At 52.8% G+C, this 19,050-nt stretch overlaps 1 protein-coding gene across 1 annotated transcript in view; it reads right to left on the bottom strand.

The window, feature by feature from the left end:
• STK11 (serine/threonine kinase 11) overlaps positions 1–19,050 on the bottom strand; it is a 32,652-nt gene that overhangs the window by 1,912 nt on the left and 11,690 nt on the right. The window contains exons 6-9 of the mRNA XM_056512434.1: positions 18,825–18,952; positions 11,658–11,715; positions 4,412–4,605; positions 597–816 (exon numbers count right to left, since the gene is read on the bottom strand). Of these exons, the coding sequence (XP_056368409.1) occupies positions 608–816; positions 4,412–4,605; positions 11,658–11,715; positions 18,825–18,952 (589 nt within the window). The 3' untranslated portion in view covers positions 597–607. The remainder of the gene's footprint in view (positions 1–596; positions 817–4,411; positions 4,606–11,657; positions 11,716–18,824; positions 18,953–19,050) is intronic.

Genomic DNA, 19,050 nt, shown 5'->3' with positions numbered 1-19,050 from the left:
ACGAGCATGAGGCCGGGGGCGGATGAGGCTGAACATGAGTCACTGCTGGCTCTGTTATGAATGAGGGGTGGGAAGGAGGGGACAGCGCTTGGAGCTGGGGAGGAAGGAGCTGGAAGGAGGGGGGGGAAGCAGGGAGTGGGCTCAGCTTCCCCTGGAAGCGGTTTGGGCATGGCAGTGACCTGGCCATGGGTGCCAGGGCCACCTCCTGGGCCAGGGGCAGCTCCCATGGGGACACCCGGGAGCTCAGCATCCCTCTGTGCTCCTCAAATCCAGGTGTGTGGTGAGGCTGGGAGCAGGGCAGAGGTGCCAGGGAAAGGGGGGGTCATGGCACAGCCTGGCCACAGCCCAGGAGGGGACAGGGATCACTACAGAATAGAGCAGAGCCAGGTGAGCAGAGCAGAGCATGCAGGGTCCCCTGGGCTCTGCACCCCCCAGCACCACAGGAGATCCAGGCTTGGGTACCAGGGACTCTGCAGAGGGATGCTCAGGACCCAGACTACAAACCACCCCTCAACTCCCTCCCCCTGCCCGTGGCTGGGGCAGGCTCAGGTGTCCCCCCAGCGCCTGGGGCAGACCCCAGGGAGCCCCAGCAGTACCTGGGCAGGGCTCACTGCTGCTTGCAGGTGGAGAGCTTGCGGATCTTGCTGCTGGCAGAGCAGGCCTTGCGGGAGGGGTTGGAGGAGGCGCTGGCCCGGCGCTCGCCCTTGGCCCTGGTGCTCAGCTGCCCCGGCTCCGTGCCGTTCATGCACACGGCCTTGGGCAGCCCCCTGCCGCGGCTCTGCCCGTTCTGCCCCGCCTCCTCCTCAGGCACCTGTCCTGCAAGGCAACGGCCGCGGTCAGGGTGTGGCAGCACATCCCCAGGGAGCATCCCCTTCCCAGTGCCCGGCACGGATCCTGCTCCCGCAGGAAATCTGAACCTGTTCTTGTGCCTGCGAGGAGCGCAAGGGAGGGATCCCCAGCCTGGGATGTGCAAGGCTGTAGCCCGAGTGCACCTCCCTCCCCACTGCCCTCCAGGACTGGTTTGGCCCCTGTTCCCCCAGCACACACACAGTGTCCCCTCCTCCCTGGACTGTCTGGGACCCCAGGCAGCAGCTTGGCTCCTCTGGAGAGCAATGGATGAAGTCCCTCCTCTTCCTCCTGCCTTCTCTGCAGGTCCCAGCCCCAGGTACCAAGTCTGGGGTACCCAGGGGCTGGGTGTGTTGGCAGAATGAGGCAGCACAGCCTCTGGTGGCAGGGCTGGGGTTCAGGTGTGTCACTGTCCCCTGAGGGAACACCCTGATGGGTGTCATCAACCCCTCTCCCTCCTCAGCTCCCTGTGACTCAGCAGAGCAGGTGAAGAGCCATTTCCAGAGACATCTCCTGCTGCCACAGCCACAAGGGGCTTTGGTCACATCCTCTCACTCAGGCAGTGACACAGGGATGTGGCTGCACCCCGGGGTGCTGCCTTGGGAACAGGCACAGCCCCCAGCCCAGCGCAGGGCTGAGGAGAGGCTGCATCAGGCCCCTGGCTCGCCCCCACCGGATCCAGCCGAGGCAATTTCCTTCCAGCAGGAACGTCACGCTCCAGGGCCCTTCAGTTATGACTCAGAGGTTTGAGTGGAAGCAAAGGCTGTAAGACGATTATGTATAATTTTCTTTAAAGGATGCTCAATCCTTTCTCCGCCAAGGCCGGGCGGGACGTCAGCTCCGCTTGCGCCAACATCACCCCACGGCTGGAGCTGGGGGGGACACGCAGGGCTGGTGGCAGAGCTGCTTCTCCCCTGGGGGAGCACAGTGGGGGTCCTACATCAGACCCCTGTGCCTTGCCACATCGTGCCTGGCCACTGTCAGAGGGGTGGGTGTGTCCTGGGTTACACTGCAATGATTCCCTCCTGGATGTCCCCCTGTATCCCTCCCAACAGCTCCCAGTCACTGGCTTGTGGCTGCTTACCTGAGCACTCCTGCCACAAAAACACAGGGACTGACTGACCAGGGACAGCTCCTGGTTCTGGGCACCCAGCCCTGACACTGCTGCTGGCACCTGCAGTGTCCACCAGGCTGGAGCAGCACAGCTCCTGGCCCAGCTCACCACAAGGGATCCTAGTGATGGGGGTGCTGTGCCCCTGGCACTGGCAGTGACTGGCACAGCAGGAGCTCAGGAGCACAAAGCTATGGATTGCTCCAGTGCCTGACCCCTGGCTAGAAAGGGCTCAGGGGTCCAAGTTCTAGAAGAGAGGGACACACTGGCCCCAGAGCCCCCAGGCATGGGGCTCCCTCAGGGGCTCACAAGGGTCAGGCTGCAGCCCCAGCCCAGCACAGCCTGGCTGCAGCCCCCCAGAGCTCCAGGTTTTATCTCCCATCCCTCCATCCCACCAGCACGACTGCAGAGCCTGAAACAACCCCATTCAGAGCAAAGCTGAGCATTTCTCCTTCCCCTCCCTCGGCTGAACTCGGGCCAAGTCAATTAACATTTCTGACTGGGGAGGGAAAAAAGAATCTATCCAAACAGCTCATTTGTCTTTTGTGCGACTCTTCCCTCCTCCCCTCCTTCCTTGCTTCAAAAGCACAGTCCCGGGAGTCTATTATGGATACCAAGGAGGGAGGTGAATCGTGAGCTAATTTTACCTCCTTCACCAATGACAGTTGCTGACGTTCAAATTAATGAAAATAAAAATTCAGCACGGGCTGAAGTCTTGGCAACTGCTGCCCCCGCGGAACCGCTGACCCAGCGCTGTGTCTGCCCGAGCAGCTCCTGCCCACCTCACCCTCACCACCAGCAGGGCTAAAATTAAAATAAATAAAGGGAGGGCTGAGAGAGGAACCAGGAACGTGGCTGCTCATCCCTGCTACCCCTCACATTCTTAATGGCTCCGCATCCAGCTCATTCAGGCACCAAAAAAGGTTTCAAAACAACACTGCAAAGAGCTTTTGAATTGCTGTTTGTCAGACTGAGCACACAGGCACTGTGAGCAGCAGGAATGCACCTTCCTGAGCACCAGCCTTGGCTCAGAAGCTCCAGTCCTGGCTGTATTTTCCAGCCTCAGACTGAAAAGCCCAAGAGCAGATGCTGCAGGATGGGGCTGCAGCAGAGGAGGGGTTAATGTAGGACAGGAAAGAGCAGAGCTCAACCTCTAGACCAGAGGCAGCACAAAAGCACGATCACATCCTTTCAGTGGAAGAGTGGGGAGAGGATTCTGCCTCCAGGCCACAGCCATCCTCTCCTAGCACTTCCCTGGATGGGAAGTTTAACACCGATTGAACCAGGGGCTTGGAACATTTACATCTCCCCACAGAGCTGCATGAATCTTTAAATAACCCTTTAAAAATGAAAGCACTTCCTCAAAGCCCCTTCTTCCTCTGAAGAACACAGGATTTAATGAGGTTTCCTCTTTCCCCCCTCAAACCCAACACCCACCCCCACCCATGAGTCACTCACACTCCTGCTCTGGCTGCCCAGCAGAGCCACAAATGAACTGATCCCCCATGTACAAGGGGGCTTTTAATTTATATTTTAATGTGGGATCACTGCTAGAAATGCAGCACTAGGCAGGTTCAAAGGGATGCTGCAGGAAGACTCTGGTGAAAAAATTCACATTTATTCCCTCTGCAGCTGCCCCCACCTCTGCAATGCCTCACAAACCCACCAAGGTTCTGTGCTGGGACCCTCCTCATCCTGCTCCTCCCACGAGCATGTTCCCAGTGTTGAGGGGATTCCTGCCCACCACAAATATTGCACATCCCACCTCATCAGTCCCTCTCATCCTTTAGGTCTCTAATCCCTCTGAAACAGCACAAATTACATAGAGAACATGGAAGATCTGCCAGTAATCTGCCTGTCATCTGCCATGACAGCTCTGATTTGGGTTTAAACGCTGCTGTTTGTATGAGGAGGGTGAAATTCCTGGTGTCACTGCTCCCAGTGTGATCCTTAACCTCAGACACCTGCCTGCATGGGGCTCACCCTGCTCACCTGGGATGGACATGGGGGACTAGGGAGCACTGGCAGTGGCCAGGCTGGGATGGACATGAAGCTGAGGAAGGCAAGGGCCAGGCTGGGACCAATCTCCCAGCATGCAGGGGATCCTCCAGATGTGTCACATACCCTGAAGACAGAGCCATTTCAGAGCTCTGCTCACAACTAATTCATTCTAGCAAAATGGGTCCAAAGAATTAACTGTGCTGAACAGCAGAGTCCAGCAGCAGCTGTTCCTGGGAGGAGAGAAGAAGCTGGCACAGGAGTAACACTAGGAGGGGCATCCTGGTTGATCAAATCAAATCAAATCAAAAACTAAGGAATCTGGAGCATCATGGCTCACTCACACCTTCCACAACCAAGAATCTCCTCCTCTGCTGAAAGGATTATTCAGACCTCAAAGCCTTTCCTAAAAAAAATTTAAACACAAAAAATCCCCCACAACCACTTCTCCCCTACCTGGTACTGTGAAGTCCTGAGTGTAGATGATATCATCTTCAATGTCATACAAGTCATCATCCTCTTCCTCATTGTAGCCATGCAGATCTTCCAGGTAAGGCACCGCCGTCATGCTCCTCCACCTGTCCTTGGTCTCAGGGCTGGGAGGGATGGGCACCAGTGCCTCTGCCTGAGCGTGTTTCTTCCTAAACCAGCTGCAGAGAGCCCAAGGGCAGAGCTGGGTCAGTGCACAAGGCATGCAGGAGTCCTCCCATGAGGATGGCCCCAGCCCACCACAGTATTCTGAGCTGGGAGCTCCACCCACGGCAGGTCAGGAGGAAACAAAAAGTCTGGCCAGGTGTTGGTACTGGAGTAGAGAACAGAACAGGAGCAGAGGGACAGACACAGAAGGCAGCTCAGGGCCTGGACATGCAGCTCAGGACCATCCTCTCCATCACCAACTGCAGCCCAAACTACCTATAAGTTAAAACACATCAGCAGAACTGCCACAGCTCCTGAGTTTTATTATCCAAACAAGGAATTTCCCCTATCCCAAAGCTGAGGCTGATCCAGCCAAACAGACTCAAGTTTGTAGGACTCCAGCCTGAGAGGGGCAGTTACTGCAGCAGTTTCCTCTAAAAGCCAGTTTGCACCAAGGCCACAGCAGAAACACTTCTACTTTATCTTTTTATCCCTCCCTGTCTCGAGGGACTCCTATCACCACTAAACCCTGTGCTGCCATCTGGCCAGGAAAGGATATCAGCTCTGAAAGCTGTTCTTAATCAGATCAGGAATCCAGCAGGCTGCTTCCCAGCAGCATCCCAGAGCCAGATGGGATAAACCTCTTAGGTTTTCATCGTACTCCCATAGCAGAGCTCTGACTCCAGACTGTCTGGGACATCTCCCAGTGCTGCATGTGGGCACCCAAAGTTTCCTGGAAGTGCTGCTGGAGCCTCCACACTCCCAGTGACCCCCTAAATGTGGGTGGGAGCAGAGGTTTCTCCAGACACAGGTACCTCTAACACACCTTTCCAGCCCACACAAGCCTGATGGGACACAAGTGCTTCCCATCCTGCAGTTGGCATCCAGTAACTCCTGGCCTCCAACCATGGAGGAGGGCCTGAGCCAGCCCAAGAACTCTCACCAACCTGAGCCATCTGGTTTTTATCACCCCAGTTCCAAATTCCTTTCAGGAAGGAAGGCTGAAGGCACCTCCTGCGCAGAGCTGTAATTATCATTTTGTTCTAGTCTTACACTGCTTTGACAGTCGGCCTAAAAAAAAGTGGGATTCTAACAAAACTATCAGGAAAAGCGAGGAGTGAGGAGATAAACAAATGGAAATGCAGCTACTGGGACAAATCAGGCAGGATTCAAGGGAGGGGTGAGCTCTCATCCAGAAACTACTTCACCATCAGCATCTTTAAACTGTTTTTTCTGCAGCAATCAAGTTTTGGAGCCAGGCTCCTTGTCTGCAGGGAGGAAGGTGTTGTTTGGGGAGAGGTACAGAACTGCTGCAGATCTCAGCTGGCAATTGTCACCTCTGGTCCCTGAAGGGGCACTACAGGAGTTAAGCAAAGCCCATCCCAGCTGCTGGACCAGCAGGAAGGGAGCAGGACCAGCATAACTCAGTGCTGGCCCAGGGCTCTGCACAGATGCCATGGATGGCTTCCTTGGATGGCTTCCTTGGTGACGTGCATGGCACACTGCTCTCCTAATCCCATCCATCCATTTCCCTTCCTTGGAGACTGTGCTCAGGGGGGAAGTGACTGCCAAGACAGCAAATCCAGCCTGGGCTCATCCAGCCTGGCAGGATCAGCAGCACAGGGGCAGAGGAGCCACCAGCCACCAGCTGGTTTTGCCAGGGGCACTGGGGCTTGAGGGATGCAAACTCAACACCAGAGCCCTTGGGAGAAGGGAGTATGCAGGACAAATGAGATCAGAGTGACTGCTGTTAAAAGGAGAATTTTAAAGGGAAAAAGCCTGGAAGTCTACAGCAACTGGTGTTTTTATTTTGCTGTATTTCAGCTCTGCTTCACTCTTCCCTCCTGTCCTACTTACCAGGAGAGTAAAAATAGGTTTTTATTAGCAGCAGAAACCTGAATCACTGTACTCCAGTCATTATGCTTCCATCCTCCGGGAGGTGATTTCAAACACTTGCATATGCATATATGGTAATGAGGATAGAGAGTGAGAAGAGAAATCCATTGAAGTTCTAAGAAAAATCAAAGACCTCTTGGAAGGAGCCTCGAGCAATTCTGTACAGAGTAGTGGAGTATTTCCTGGCAAGGATTTTCCAGCAGGGACAGACATTCCGCTTTCTGTGCTGGTGCTGGAGGTTGTCACTGAAGATTTGCTCTTCAGCTGAGAACCACTGGCTCTTGGAGCACCCTCATCTGCCTCAGGAAGCCACTGCCTGAGCCAGAAAGCAGCACCTCCTGGTCAGTGATGGCTATGAGGTAAAGCCCCTCCTCAGCCCTGCCCTCACCACCACCCAAAACAGGGGCTGGGTCAGAGCCCTGCTGGTGAGTGCCCTGTTTCACCAGTTATTCCCAGTTTCAGGGATGTTTTCTGAGCCAACTGCACTGGCACACACACAGTTACCTGGTGCTTGTGGCAGCTGCTTTAACCCTGAGGGCGAAGAAAAGATTCTGGATATCTCAGAAGCGCCCCTTGTGCAAACCATCCCTCTGCAAGAGGCAGATTCCTCTCTGGTCTCTGTTTCAAAGGGCTGGGAGTGGCTTAGAAACGCTTCAGAGTGAAGGCAGCAGTAGTAAGGGATTATTTCTTCCTATTCCACAAGCTCATTGAGGTGCCTGCAAAGCTCAGAACCCCCAGCCAGCAGCAGCACAAGTGTTAATTGTGATCCTGCCAGGCAGAAGTGGTGCCCAGACAGCTGCTGTCAGCCACAGGGAGATAAGACAGCAAGGGTCAAGGACTGAAGGAAAAGAGGAATCTGGGTTGCCCAATGCTTAATGAGCCCATTTGGTTTGCAGCTCCCAAGCTCAGATCTCCCATCACAAGTCCTCCCTCTGCTCTTTTCAAGCCCTGGTATAAGCAAGGTTAAAATAAGAATCTTGTAAGCACAGCTGCAGCTTTCCAACACTCCCAGCTATTCACTTCCCATTTGGGTCACAAACATTGCAGTTGGCTTGGTTTGCAGAGGGATGGCTTTCTCTGAGAGCAGATGCCAAGCTGCAGATCCCTGCCCTGCCAGCCAGGGTCAGGACGAGTGATTCTCCACCTCCTGTGATGCCATGTAAGGGCCTCGAGCTCCCTGGAAGGTCACTGTCACCACAAGCAGCAGTGAGCAGGGCTCCAGTTTAGCTCAGCTCCCTCACATGCAATTGTGGAAGGCACACAATGTCCCAGGGAAAGGCAGCACACGCCAGCAGTGTCTCTGCAATCATCACTCCAGCTCTTGTTGGATCAAGAGATGTCCAAGCTCTTCAGTCAGGTTCAGAACAAACAAAAGCATAAAAACAGCAGTTTCTCCCAGCTGGTGGCAGGACCAAAGGTGGCAGGGATGGCTCAGACTCCTACAAGGAGTTCTGGAGAGTCAGTCCTTTAACACACCATGTTACAAAACTGATTTGCAGAATGTGGGTAAAAGAAGAAAAGATCCCTTCCAGGTGCTGCCAGAGGGAAGACTGAGCCAGGTGCCTCAGGAAGGAAGAGAAATGCTTCTTTGTGTTCTGCTGAGGGGAGATCACTGCCTGGCACTACAGAGAAGGGATGGGGAAAGCCCACAAGGCAGCAGCAGAGGCTCAGAGAAGCCCCTCTCCCTCCCTCAGACACAGCTCAGGGGCACAGCCAGCTCTGCAAAAGAGCTCTCAGCAGCACCACACACATTTCCAAAGGGTTTGGTACCCAAGTTTTGAACAGCACATCATCCTAGAGCCTCACTCCAAACCCCCAGGTGCTGGGGAAGGCAGCAGAGCAGCTCCAGGAGGGCAGGAGGAGAGCCCAGCCCTGCAGGTTAATTTGCACCTCCACTAACAAAAAGTGGAAGTGCCTCTCCTCTCGTGCTACGAACTCCTGCAATCGGCTCTGCGCCTGAACAAATTAAGTGTGATACTTGTGGAGAGGGAAGGGAAGATGGTTGCCTTGGAAACAAGGGACAGAGGTAGAATTCTGCATCCACTTCATCACTCTAAGTGCTGCAGCAGGTCAGTGAATTAGTAACAAAATGCAGTGTACAAGCAGGAAGCCCTTCAGCAAAAGCACGGGGCAGAGGGGAGGTGGTGGATAATCCACAGGGAGGAGGTTGGAACTCCCTGGCTCTTGGCAGCTTTTCCTCCCTGCCCAAAAATCCCCATCCCAGGAGCACCAAATATTCACAGAGTTGAGCTATGAGCACTGGTTTTCCACTTAAAATCATCCCACTTGGATCCTTCCAGGGAAAGCAGGTTTTCAGGCTCTTCCACTGCTATTCAGGGGTCAGCTTCTGGCAGTTGCTAAGCCCTGAGATGACAGGCTGGGAGAAGTTTAAGTCATTTCCATTTCCAGCTCCAGGTCTGCTCTGCATGGGGTTGAACAGAGCAGCATTTTGTTTTGTCCCACTCCAGTAAAAGTGCAGAGACAGGAGTTTGATGCAGTTCAGCTGCAGGAGTGAGGAAGGCAGCTGGTAGGGATGAAACTCAGCAGACTCTTCCTCCAGCATTCCTCTGCTGCTGCAGGGCAAAAGCATTTGGAATAGCTGACAGGAATAATGGGAGGAATGGCTGGATTACCATTGCTGGGCTGCCTGGATGCCTTCCCTGCCTCCTGCAGCTCTGCTCCCTATGGAATAGCACTCTGTGCTCCCTTGGTTCTTCCTCAGTGCCCCTGAGCCACTGATTTTATCCCTGATCCCACTGCAAGGGCCTTCACACCTTATGGCAGGTGAAGTGGGGAAGGATGGATCCTGAGCCCCAACTCTGTGGCTGCAGGACACTTTGGGATCACCCTTCCCACAGGGCAGGGGAACACTGCCCCTTCCCACCATCCTGACACGAGCCTGGTCCAGCAGCCTGAGTGCAAAACTGCTGCCTGGGGCCCAGGGGCTGCTCCTGCTGATTTCAGAGCACTTTGATGATCCTGACTGTCCATATGAGTGAGTCCCTGGCAACAGCAGCTCAAAGACATAAAAGGAGACTTCCAGCAGCATGAAAAGGCACAGGGTGATTCTGGTTTGAGACAGGAGCCATCCCAGCAGGGCAGCCTGGGGAAGTTGCTTGATGTTTCTCTGGTTGAGTTCCTGTCCTTAGCACATGCTTTTGGGGGGAGGAGTGTAGAGAAACCCACAATCATTAATGATTTACTCCTGCCAATACATGAAATCTAAGGCTTCCAGAAATCAAACCTCTTCATACTAAAGTGCTTTCCCAAACCCCTCTGCCAATACCCAAATGGCTGCCTGCTGTCCTGACTGCTGTGTTCCATTTACAAAAAAAAAAAAAAAAAAAAAGAAAAACAGGGTCAGGTTAAGCATCAGGGCTAAGTTTCTATTTAAAGAAAAGCCAGGAGAATGAAGCTCTGGATTCTTTAGCACAAAAAGAAGCTGGACAGACACATCCAAGGCCCAGGCTGCAAGCTCTGCTGTGCTTGATGTAATTACTAGATGCCACAGCAGGAGGAAGGAGGCAATTACTAATAGGGGAGAAAAGCCTGTTAAGAAGCACTGGCTAAGCTCACACAAAACTAATAGAGCCTAAGCCTTGGAAATGCTCCTGGGTTTGCAGGTAGAGCCTTTCCCCAGCCCCTCTTGGTGCTGTGGGATGAAAATCCTGGGCACAGCAGCTGAGGAGCTCAGTGGCTACCCCGTGCCAGAGGCTTGCTCCAGTTTCTCTGGCTTTCTAACTACAGGCAGCATCCCTGGAGACCCCTCTGTGCTTCCAGCAGGGCAATGCTGACACAAAAAAATCACTGCCACGTGGGAGGAGGGTAAAATGGAGCATCTGGAACTGGGGAACCAGCTCAATCACCTGGCAGTGACCCATGAGAGCCCAGGGTGGCCACTGCAGCCACAGGAAAGGAAGCACTTTTAGTGCTTTTCTCAACACCTACTGATGACTCCATAGACTTAATTCCTGTTTCTTTGCAGTGCTTCCTGACAAAGCATGGCTGATCCCCTCTGGTTGTGGCCACTGGTGCTGGGAGGTGTGTGCAGGGAAAGGCAGCCTCAAATGGAAGATGCCTGTGCCTTTCAGTGCCCAGAGCCCCTGCAAAGCTAGGCATGGGGCTTGTCATCCTGACACTTAATGAATCACCTGGGCAGCTCCATAAACCCTGCCCCCCCAGCCCTGCTTGCACCCTGGTCCCTCCAATCCCTGTTGGAGCTGGTCCCATTTGCTCCCTGCAGAGCCCCAATGCATTTCAGGTTCTGGCTGTGGCTCCTTGGGCACCTCCCAGGGACCATCACCTGACAGCACATGGCTTTTCCAAAGACACAAGAGGAAAGCAGCACTGCTCCTGCAGCATGGAGCAGGCTCAGCACCACCCTGGATCACATCCTTGCTTTTACAGCTCCCAAAAGGATCTGGGCAGGCTCACAGGCCAAGCAGCTGCAGTCCAGAGGCAGCTCTGCCTGTCCTCAGAAGCACTTCCCATTTCAAGAGGAGATAAGCTAATGCAGCCTCTGCAGTGAAGCAGCCTCATGATGCTTTTTGTTCTTGTACTTTTATCCGCCCAGGAAATCTCTGCTCAGAGCCAGAGTGTTCAAACAGATCCTTCAAAAAAACCCCTCAGTGATAACGGGGCATTTCCCCCCCTGACTATGGCATGGAAAATGGGGGAGGATATGGGGGAGGGAGGACTGTGATATTAAAGAGAAAGAAAAAAAAATTTCCTATTGTCCTGGAACGCTTTTCCACATACTGACTCCATATGGAGCAAATACCAGGGGATATTTCTGTCCCCAGACTGGCCAGAACTAACACACGTTACTGACAGTCCTGCTTCAATAACACAGCCTTCAGGACCTCCTGTTCTGCTCCATTAGTACTTGCTGGCCTCTGGAAAAAATTATCCAGAACCCTTAATTATCCAGAAGCAGGCACGCCACAAACAGACGTCCAACATATTCCTTATTTACTGGTTAGCAACTCCAGTGCTTCACCGGATGCTCTAATAGGAGGAAAAAAGCCAAGTGGAGGCTGCCAGAGCCCCAGCAGAGCTGGAGGAAGGAGATCTAGTGACTTCCATGTGTCTGCTGTCAGAAGGAAACAGGAGGTGAGAGCAGGAGCACAGGTACAGGAGGAGCAGGAAGAGAAGGACTGGGAACACTCACTTGTGCTGCCTTATCTGCTGTATTGAGAACCTCTTGGCTGGGTCGTATTCAAGCATCCCTGAAAAGAAGGAAAAAAGTCCAGGTGTGATCACAGTCACTCTCAGCTGAGTTAAAGCCAGGAAGCACAAAGCTCTGTCCTTCCCTCCCCCTCCCTCCCTGACAGCCATGCTGTGTCCAGTCCTGGCAGCTCCAGGCAGGATTTGCTCCACTGGCCACAGGAAACTCAGCATAAAATCCCAATCCCATTGCAGACCTGTTCCAGTCTGTTCCTCAGCTTCCCACCAGTAAAACAGGTACAGCCCTTCCCTCCCTCCCAGGCAGGGACTGAGGCTTGTCCAGCCCTCCATCACAGCTCCAAGAAAGTCTCCAGGTGAGGAAAATCAAGACTTTGCATTTCCATGGAATCCTCTTGCTCCGTGTCCCAGATCCTCTGGTCTAGTGGAATTCTATTCTGAGGTGCTGCTGGGGAGAACTAACAAAAAAACCATCCTACTGCCCATCCCTGTGCCCTGGCTAGGACTTGGATTTCTGGGATCATCTGCTGAGGTAGCTGAGGTGGGTGGTGAGCAGAGTGGGGAGAGGAAAAGCAGCTCATCCCTATTCTCCCTGGGAGAGAAGGAGGTGGATTCCTTAAACAGCTTCCTGGGATGCCCACTCTGCTCCACTGCCTTTCAGAAGCTTCACAACTTAACAGAAGGAAAGGAGCAAATTTTGCCATATTCCTCAGAAATGAGCCAATGGAACCCTGAGAGTTTCATCCAGCAGCATTCAAGATATTCTCCAATAAAGGTTCCAGGAATATATTCACCTAATGAACATTAACAAGGCCTCATGGCTGAACACTACAAGGAGTTTTGTGTTTACTGGATGATCCCTTGAAGCACTGTACTGTCAAGTCTTGCAGAGATTGCATGAAGAATGAGGGTTTGGAGAAGGGTTGGAACAGGAGGAACTCATCTCCAGCAACCAGAAAAGTCTGGGAAGCAGCAATCACTGTCAAACAGGAATTCAGAAAGTCAGGACAGGAGCAAACAGTGCAGAGTGCTGGGGAGAGCCAGGACAAGAACACATTGAGAACACAGGGGTGGGGGATACATCTGGGTGGACACTTGGGAAATGAGGGCTGGAAAGACATTTCCTAGTAAAAGCAGGAAGCTACAGGGGCTTTGCAGGTGAGATCCTGCAGTTCAAAGGTCATGGAAGAGATAAATCACAGCACATGTGATACCTAAACTGCTCCAGAACATCCTCCCTGTCAGTCTGTTCATTTCACATCAGATATGGGCAAAGAGGCAGGACAGGACAGCACAGTGGGGAAAGACTGAAATTATTTTGTCACCAGAACCCAAAGTACACTTTGCCCTGGCAATTTGGGAAGGTTTATCCATGCTGGTGACAGCATTAAGAGCTTTGAGGCAGATGGAATCACTACTGATCCACATGACATCACATGAAGTAGGTTAAAGCAATCCAGGTCACAGGTCAGGTTCCTGGCTCAGGAACTCGAGTCCTCAGAGCCCAATTCCTCCAACTTTTGGATTGTTTGGACTGAGTTTTGAAGGTGTCTGAGGATAGAAACTCTACAAACCCCCCCCACCCAGTGCAGCCTGTTCCAGAGCTCAACCCTGACAGTAAAGGAGTTTTCTCACGTACAGATGGAATTTCTCCTCACCTTACAGAAAATGAAATAAGTTCAGAGGAAAAAAAAAATCCCACACCTAATTAAAGAACCTATTAATAAGATGATCAGACAGTTTCACAGCTGAACTGCCCAAATGAGTTGGGTTTCTTTTTTTTTTTTTTTCCTTTTTAAGAAATAGGGCTGCAAAGAGCTGTCACACAAAGTTTAGGGAACAGGAGCAAGTACTGGGTTCTCTTATTAATCTTGTGAGAAACAGAGAAGTCAGGACACCACCCACTCCCCCTATTGATTTATTTACCCACCACACTTCAAGGTGTTTTTGAAATTTAAGGCATTTACCAGATGAAACCAGTACAAGCAGGAGAAGTTTAAGGTAAATGATTAAAAGAGGCCCAAGAGCAGTAGTCACAAACAGCCAGGGCACAGGGAACTGCTGCTCTCAAGTCATTAAAAAGGCAGAAGAAAAATAATCCAGCTAAATGAATTTTTACTTCAATGAAAAATGACCACATTTGGGGCAACATCTGAAAGAAAGCGGAAAAATGTCCTCACTGAAAATGTACATTCATACATTCAGCTCTGAGTCACTGGTGGCAGCTCTGTGGCTCAAGCCCTGCACTGAAGAGAGGCTTCAGCAAGACAAAACATCATGTTCTATTCACCAGGCAAGTCATCCCCGAGCGTCTGCTGCGGCCATTTAGGGTAAAGACTTCCCTGGAGTTTATCTGCCAGCAGGGATGGGCCAGGCTGTGCCAGGGAATGTTCAGGAGGCCCAGCTCCAGCCTCTGCTCCCCACTATTCCCTGTGTCCATACAGGGGTGTCACAAAATCAGAGTCCAAGCTGTGGCTGACCCCCAGTTTGTCACCTGGAGCAGAGCACGGTGTCATGTCCAGGTGTTCCTTGGAGACCTTGCTCCAAAACTCACTGGGCAGCCCCATCCAGTGCCTGACAATCCTTTCCATGAGGAAATTATTCCTAAAATATTAAGTCCTCTCATTGAGAATTATCAGGTATTATATTGATAAGAACTGTCACCACACAGTCCTGCCCACACAGGGAGATCTCGTGTCCTCTGCAGCACATCAACAGTTTCAAAACCCTTTCAAATCACATCAAGTGACAGCCCAGAAACTGGAGATCATGGATTTGCCCTGAGCTCCTCACAACCCCCAGCCCACACACTCAGTGATCCTGGACAGGCACAGCTCCAGGGCAGAATTCCAGAGCTCAGAACACAGGACAGACTCAGGTGTGGGACTGCAGAAACAGGAAGAAATCCAACAGCAAGGTTAATGAACTCAGCCTGGATTCCACTTCAGTCTCCAACTTGGATCAACATTTAACAACCACTGTAAAAGCAGTGTGAGGCAAATCTGTAAATGAGGCAGGACCTTCTCCCTCTCCCTGCACTCAGCTGGCTGTTCTGGCCACAAACTCCCTCTGCAGGCAAACCTTGAGCCTGTGATCCAGCCCAGGCCTCACAGACAGCCCTGGGGACTCCTGCCACAGCAGAATTAAAGCACCCCAGAGTCACCAGGACACATCCTCTCACTGTCCAAGCAAGGAAAGGTCATGGAAGTGAGAAAACAAACTGCTGAGGATCCAAACACCATGTCACAGGGCCTGGAAATCAATCCAGATGCTGATTAATGCAGAGCTGCAGCCTCAGAGCTTCCTCTTCCAGTAAAAGTCTATTAAACCAGGAGGAGGAAAGCTGACCTTGTGCATTTTTCTGATCCAGAAGCAAAGTGCACAGGAGTTGATAAGCTATGGGCAGATGCTGCCAGAAGAACCTTAAAGCTATTTATAAACTCTTCCACTCTGACACATCCCTCCTGGCTGCACAAAACAGCACCAGCCCTTCTTCTTTCCATCCCTGAAGAGTATAAATAAAGCTTCATCCCTGATTAGGGAGACAAAACAAGGAGCAGCATCCCAACTAATCTGGAGGATATACTGTCATGAGAGTCTCTTTACAAGCCAAATACCACTGAAGCTTTAAGTCCTCTAAATTCTGCTGTTCTGGGAAAGGGGAACAAAGATAAGAACAAGCTCAAGGGGAAGAAAAAGTAAAGAGCACTACAAAAGTAGTCAACAGAAGAACAAAAAAGCCTTACAAAGTGTGTTTGTGTTTTCTTCACAGCCTGGCTGTGGGGCCTGTGGTCAGCACAGCCCTGGCAGACAGAGGAAATGAGCACTTTGCTGCACTGAATTCTGCCTCACTCAAACCCAGACCAGGCACTCACAGCCCTGCAAGGGCTTTTAGAGCCTTTCAAAGCAGCACAAAGATGAGACAAAACCACCAGACCGACAGAGCTGAGCTGGGGGTGTCTGTGCTGCTCACACAAACACAGCCATTTACAGTATCTGATCCACAGGCAATGGATTCAGCTCCAGCCTGCTGCAGGAGCAGGCACCAACCAGGAAATGCAGATGTTCTGGAGGAAAAGCAGGAACTAAATAAAGCATCCAGGTTTGTCACCATAGCTACGTGGTGCCACCGCTGCACAGCTCAGCCCTGGGCCTCAGCAGATGCTGGGGAGCTGCACAGGCCTCCAGAGCAGGCAGAGCTGGGGCAATCCCACCCCAAAATTCATCCCCCTCGAGGCCACCTGGCATGCTGACCACTGGAAAATATGTCTCACATCAAGCAAGGGGAATATCAGGTTTTGCCAGCTTTTGCAATGTAGCAGCTTGTACACAGCAAGATGAGGGGTGGGAGACTGTTCTCAGGTGGGAGAGGGGACAGGAAAAGGGATCCTTAGGGCTTCCCACTGCCCTGAAAGAAAGGGGTGTAGCCACCTCCTCCCAGACAAGCTCCTCTCCTCACCAAACCCACTCAACTCCCACCTGTGATGCAAAAGCACAGAAGGGATCAGACAGACAAACTGACATCAGTGAGGATGCAAGAGGAGACTCGGGCTGTAAGAGATGGACAAAGGATATCAGATTCAAGGCTCCTCCATGTAAAATCAGGCAGAGGGAAGAGTAGGTAATTCTGGCTCCAGATCTCACGCAGGGGTGGGAAGAGAACTAGGAGAGGAGTTATTGTGCTAATGAAGCACAAGATTTTAAGCTGTCAATATCCTCAGCACAGGAAAAGAGAAAACTGCCACACTCCTTTTCCCTGGGGGAATCACTAAGTGCAGCTGAGAGGCTGATCACAAACCTCCAAGGAGTTCTGCTGGTTGCTTTAGGAGAGCTGCTGCCGGACCAACAGGACTGCAGGGTTTGCTCCATTTGGGCAATTCCCAGCTCATTAAAAGGCCAAGTTTGGAGTCAGCAGTCACAAGCCAAATAGCACACAGAGCTCAGGCCACTGTTCCCTGGGGCTGGCAGGTGCAATGTGAAGCACATCAGGGCAGGAGCAGCCACCGTGTCGGGCTCAGCGGAGCAGCCGGATCCCGGCTGTGCCGAGCGCCATTGGAAGCGCTGCCTTATGTAACGCCTTCGGAAAGCTGCTAAAGCTGGCTGATGCTTTTGGAAACACATGGAAACAACTGATTTCATCATTGGCGTGGGGCCAGGGAAGCTGAAATAGCCTCCGAGGGGGGCTGCGGAGGTCTGGCAGCTCCGAGGGGCCGGGGGAGCCCCGGGCGGCGGCAGCGGAAGAGCTCGGACTGACAGCACCACCTGCCGCCAGCACGGCCGGCACTGGGCCAGGAGCCAGGAGCCAGGGGCTGCTCCGAGCTGGAGCTGTCTCCCTGCACTGAGCCAGGAGCCAGGGGCTGCTCCGAGCTGGAGCTGTGTCCCTGCACTGAGCCAGGGGCTGCTCCGAGCTGGAGCTGTGTCCCTGCACTGAGCCTGTGTCCCTGCACCAAGCCTGGAGCTGTGTCCCTGCACTGAGCCTGTGTCCCTGCACCAAGCCTGGAGCTGTGTCCCTGCACTGAGCCAGGGGCTGCTCCGAGCTGGAGCTGTGTCCCTGCACTGAGCCAGGAGCCAGGGGCTGCTCCAAGCCTGGAGCTGTGTCCCTGCACTGAGCCTGTGTCCCTGCACCAAGCCTGGAGCTGTGTCCCTGCACTGAGTTCAGAGCTGTGTCCCTGCTCCAGGCCTGTGTCCCTGCACCGAGCCTGGAGCCAGGGGCTGCTCTGAGCCTGGAGCTGTCTCCCTGCACTGAGCCAGGGGCTGCTCCGAGCCTGGAGCTGTGTCCCTGCACTGAGCCTGTGTCCCTGCTACGAGCTCGGAGCCAGGGCTCTGCTCCAAGCCCAGAGCTATGCCCCTGCACCAGGAGCCAGGGCCCTGCACTGAGCTCAGAGCTGTGTCCCTGCACTGAGCTCAGAGCTGTGTCCCTGCACTGAGCTCAGAGCTGTGTCCCTGCACTGAGCCCATTCCCTACTGAGTTCAGAGCTGCGTCCATGCACTGAGTTCATGTCCCTGCACTGAGCTCAGAGCTGTGTCCCTGCACTGAGCCCATTCCCTACACTGAGCTCAGAGCTGTGTCCCTGCACTGAGCCCATTCCCTACACTGAGCTCAGAGCTGTGTCCCTGCACTGAGCCCATTCCCTACACTGAGCTCAGAGCTGTGTCCCTGCACTGAGCCCATGTCCCTGCACTGAGCTCAGAGCTGTGTCCCTGCATTGAGCCCAGGCCTGCAGAGCTGACACGCTGCCAGCAGGGGGGCACAGCCCCTCACCAACCCCACAGAGCACATGGGCCAGGAAAACCACCGTAAAACAAGACAAACATCCCACATTTGGGGGCTGATTCCTCACAAAGAGTTGAGGAGAAAGGAGAGGATGAGCCAGTGCTGAGGGCTGGGGAGCACGGCTGCACCTGGCTGTCCTGCTGCTGGGCAGGCACTGGGAATGCTGGTCAGGCACTGGGAATGCTGGTCAGGCTCTCCCACAGCCTGGAATCACATCCCAGCTCCTGCCAAAGGGGCTCACCAGGCTGCCACCAGATTCCACAGGTAGAGACTGTTCAGCACTAAACCTCAAACTGCTGCAGTAAGTGATGGGAATAAAAAACCCAAAAAGCCCCAAAGCTTTCTCCCCAGAAAATGCCACTTTTGGTCCTATCCAAGCCCTGCTGTGAAACTGTCACTGCTCCAGTATCCTGAAGCTCTGAATTTGGGGAGAAGGAGACAAATGGGACTGAGACAAGTAAGTCCAGAGCAGAGGGATGAGGAGGGACAGCAGACCCTGAGTACTCAGTATGTGACATCAGGGAAAGCCTGGACACAGCATCTGAGCACTTTCACTGTCCAAACCTGCACCAATGCTATTATGTTCTTTTAAATTTAACTCTTGTGGGCTTTATTTTTAGATGCTGAAGCTTCTCAGAGCACAGGAAACAATGCAAGAACCAAATCTACACAGTAGTGGCTGTGAGCTGTGCAGGGGGTTAGTGGATCTCAGGAAAACACCAGTGCTGAAGACCTGCCAGTCTTGTAAGGCTGTAAGTACAACCTCCCTGACTAACAGGACCCCATATCCCCACAGGACACTTGGAAGGAAGCTCTGGCACTGTGCAAGCTGTTGCATCTATAAATGCTACCCTTTTGGAAGCAGCTGGGAAGACTCACCTCTCAATAAGTCTGAGAGTGGAGGACCACAATCCTCTGGAATTGTGTAGTCGCCTTTCCCGATGTTTTCAAATAATTTATAGATATTATCCCCTTCAAAAGGGTACAGACCCGTTGTGATATTGTATCTGTGAAAGCAGGAGAAGCAGGATGAGAAGCAGAACACAGGTACTCAGTTCTTACCTGACTACATAAGCCAAAAGCAGCCAAGCAGAAACCAAAAGAG

The sequence above is a fragment of the Oenanthe melanoleuca genome, chromosome 28 (genome assembly GCF_029582105.1).
Source record: "Oenanthe melanoleuca isolate GR-GAL-2019-014 chromosome 28, OMel1.0, whole genome shotgun sequence".
Classification (NCBI taxonomy): domain Eukaryota; kingdom Metazoa; phylum Chordata; class Aves; order Passeriformes; family Muscicapidae; genus Oenanthe; species Oenanthe melanoleuca.
Note: the sequence above shows the minus strand (reverse complement) of the source record. Positions and strands in the feature narration are given on the sequence as shown.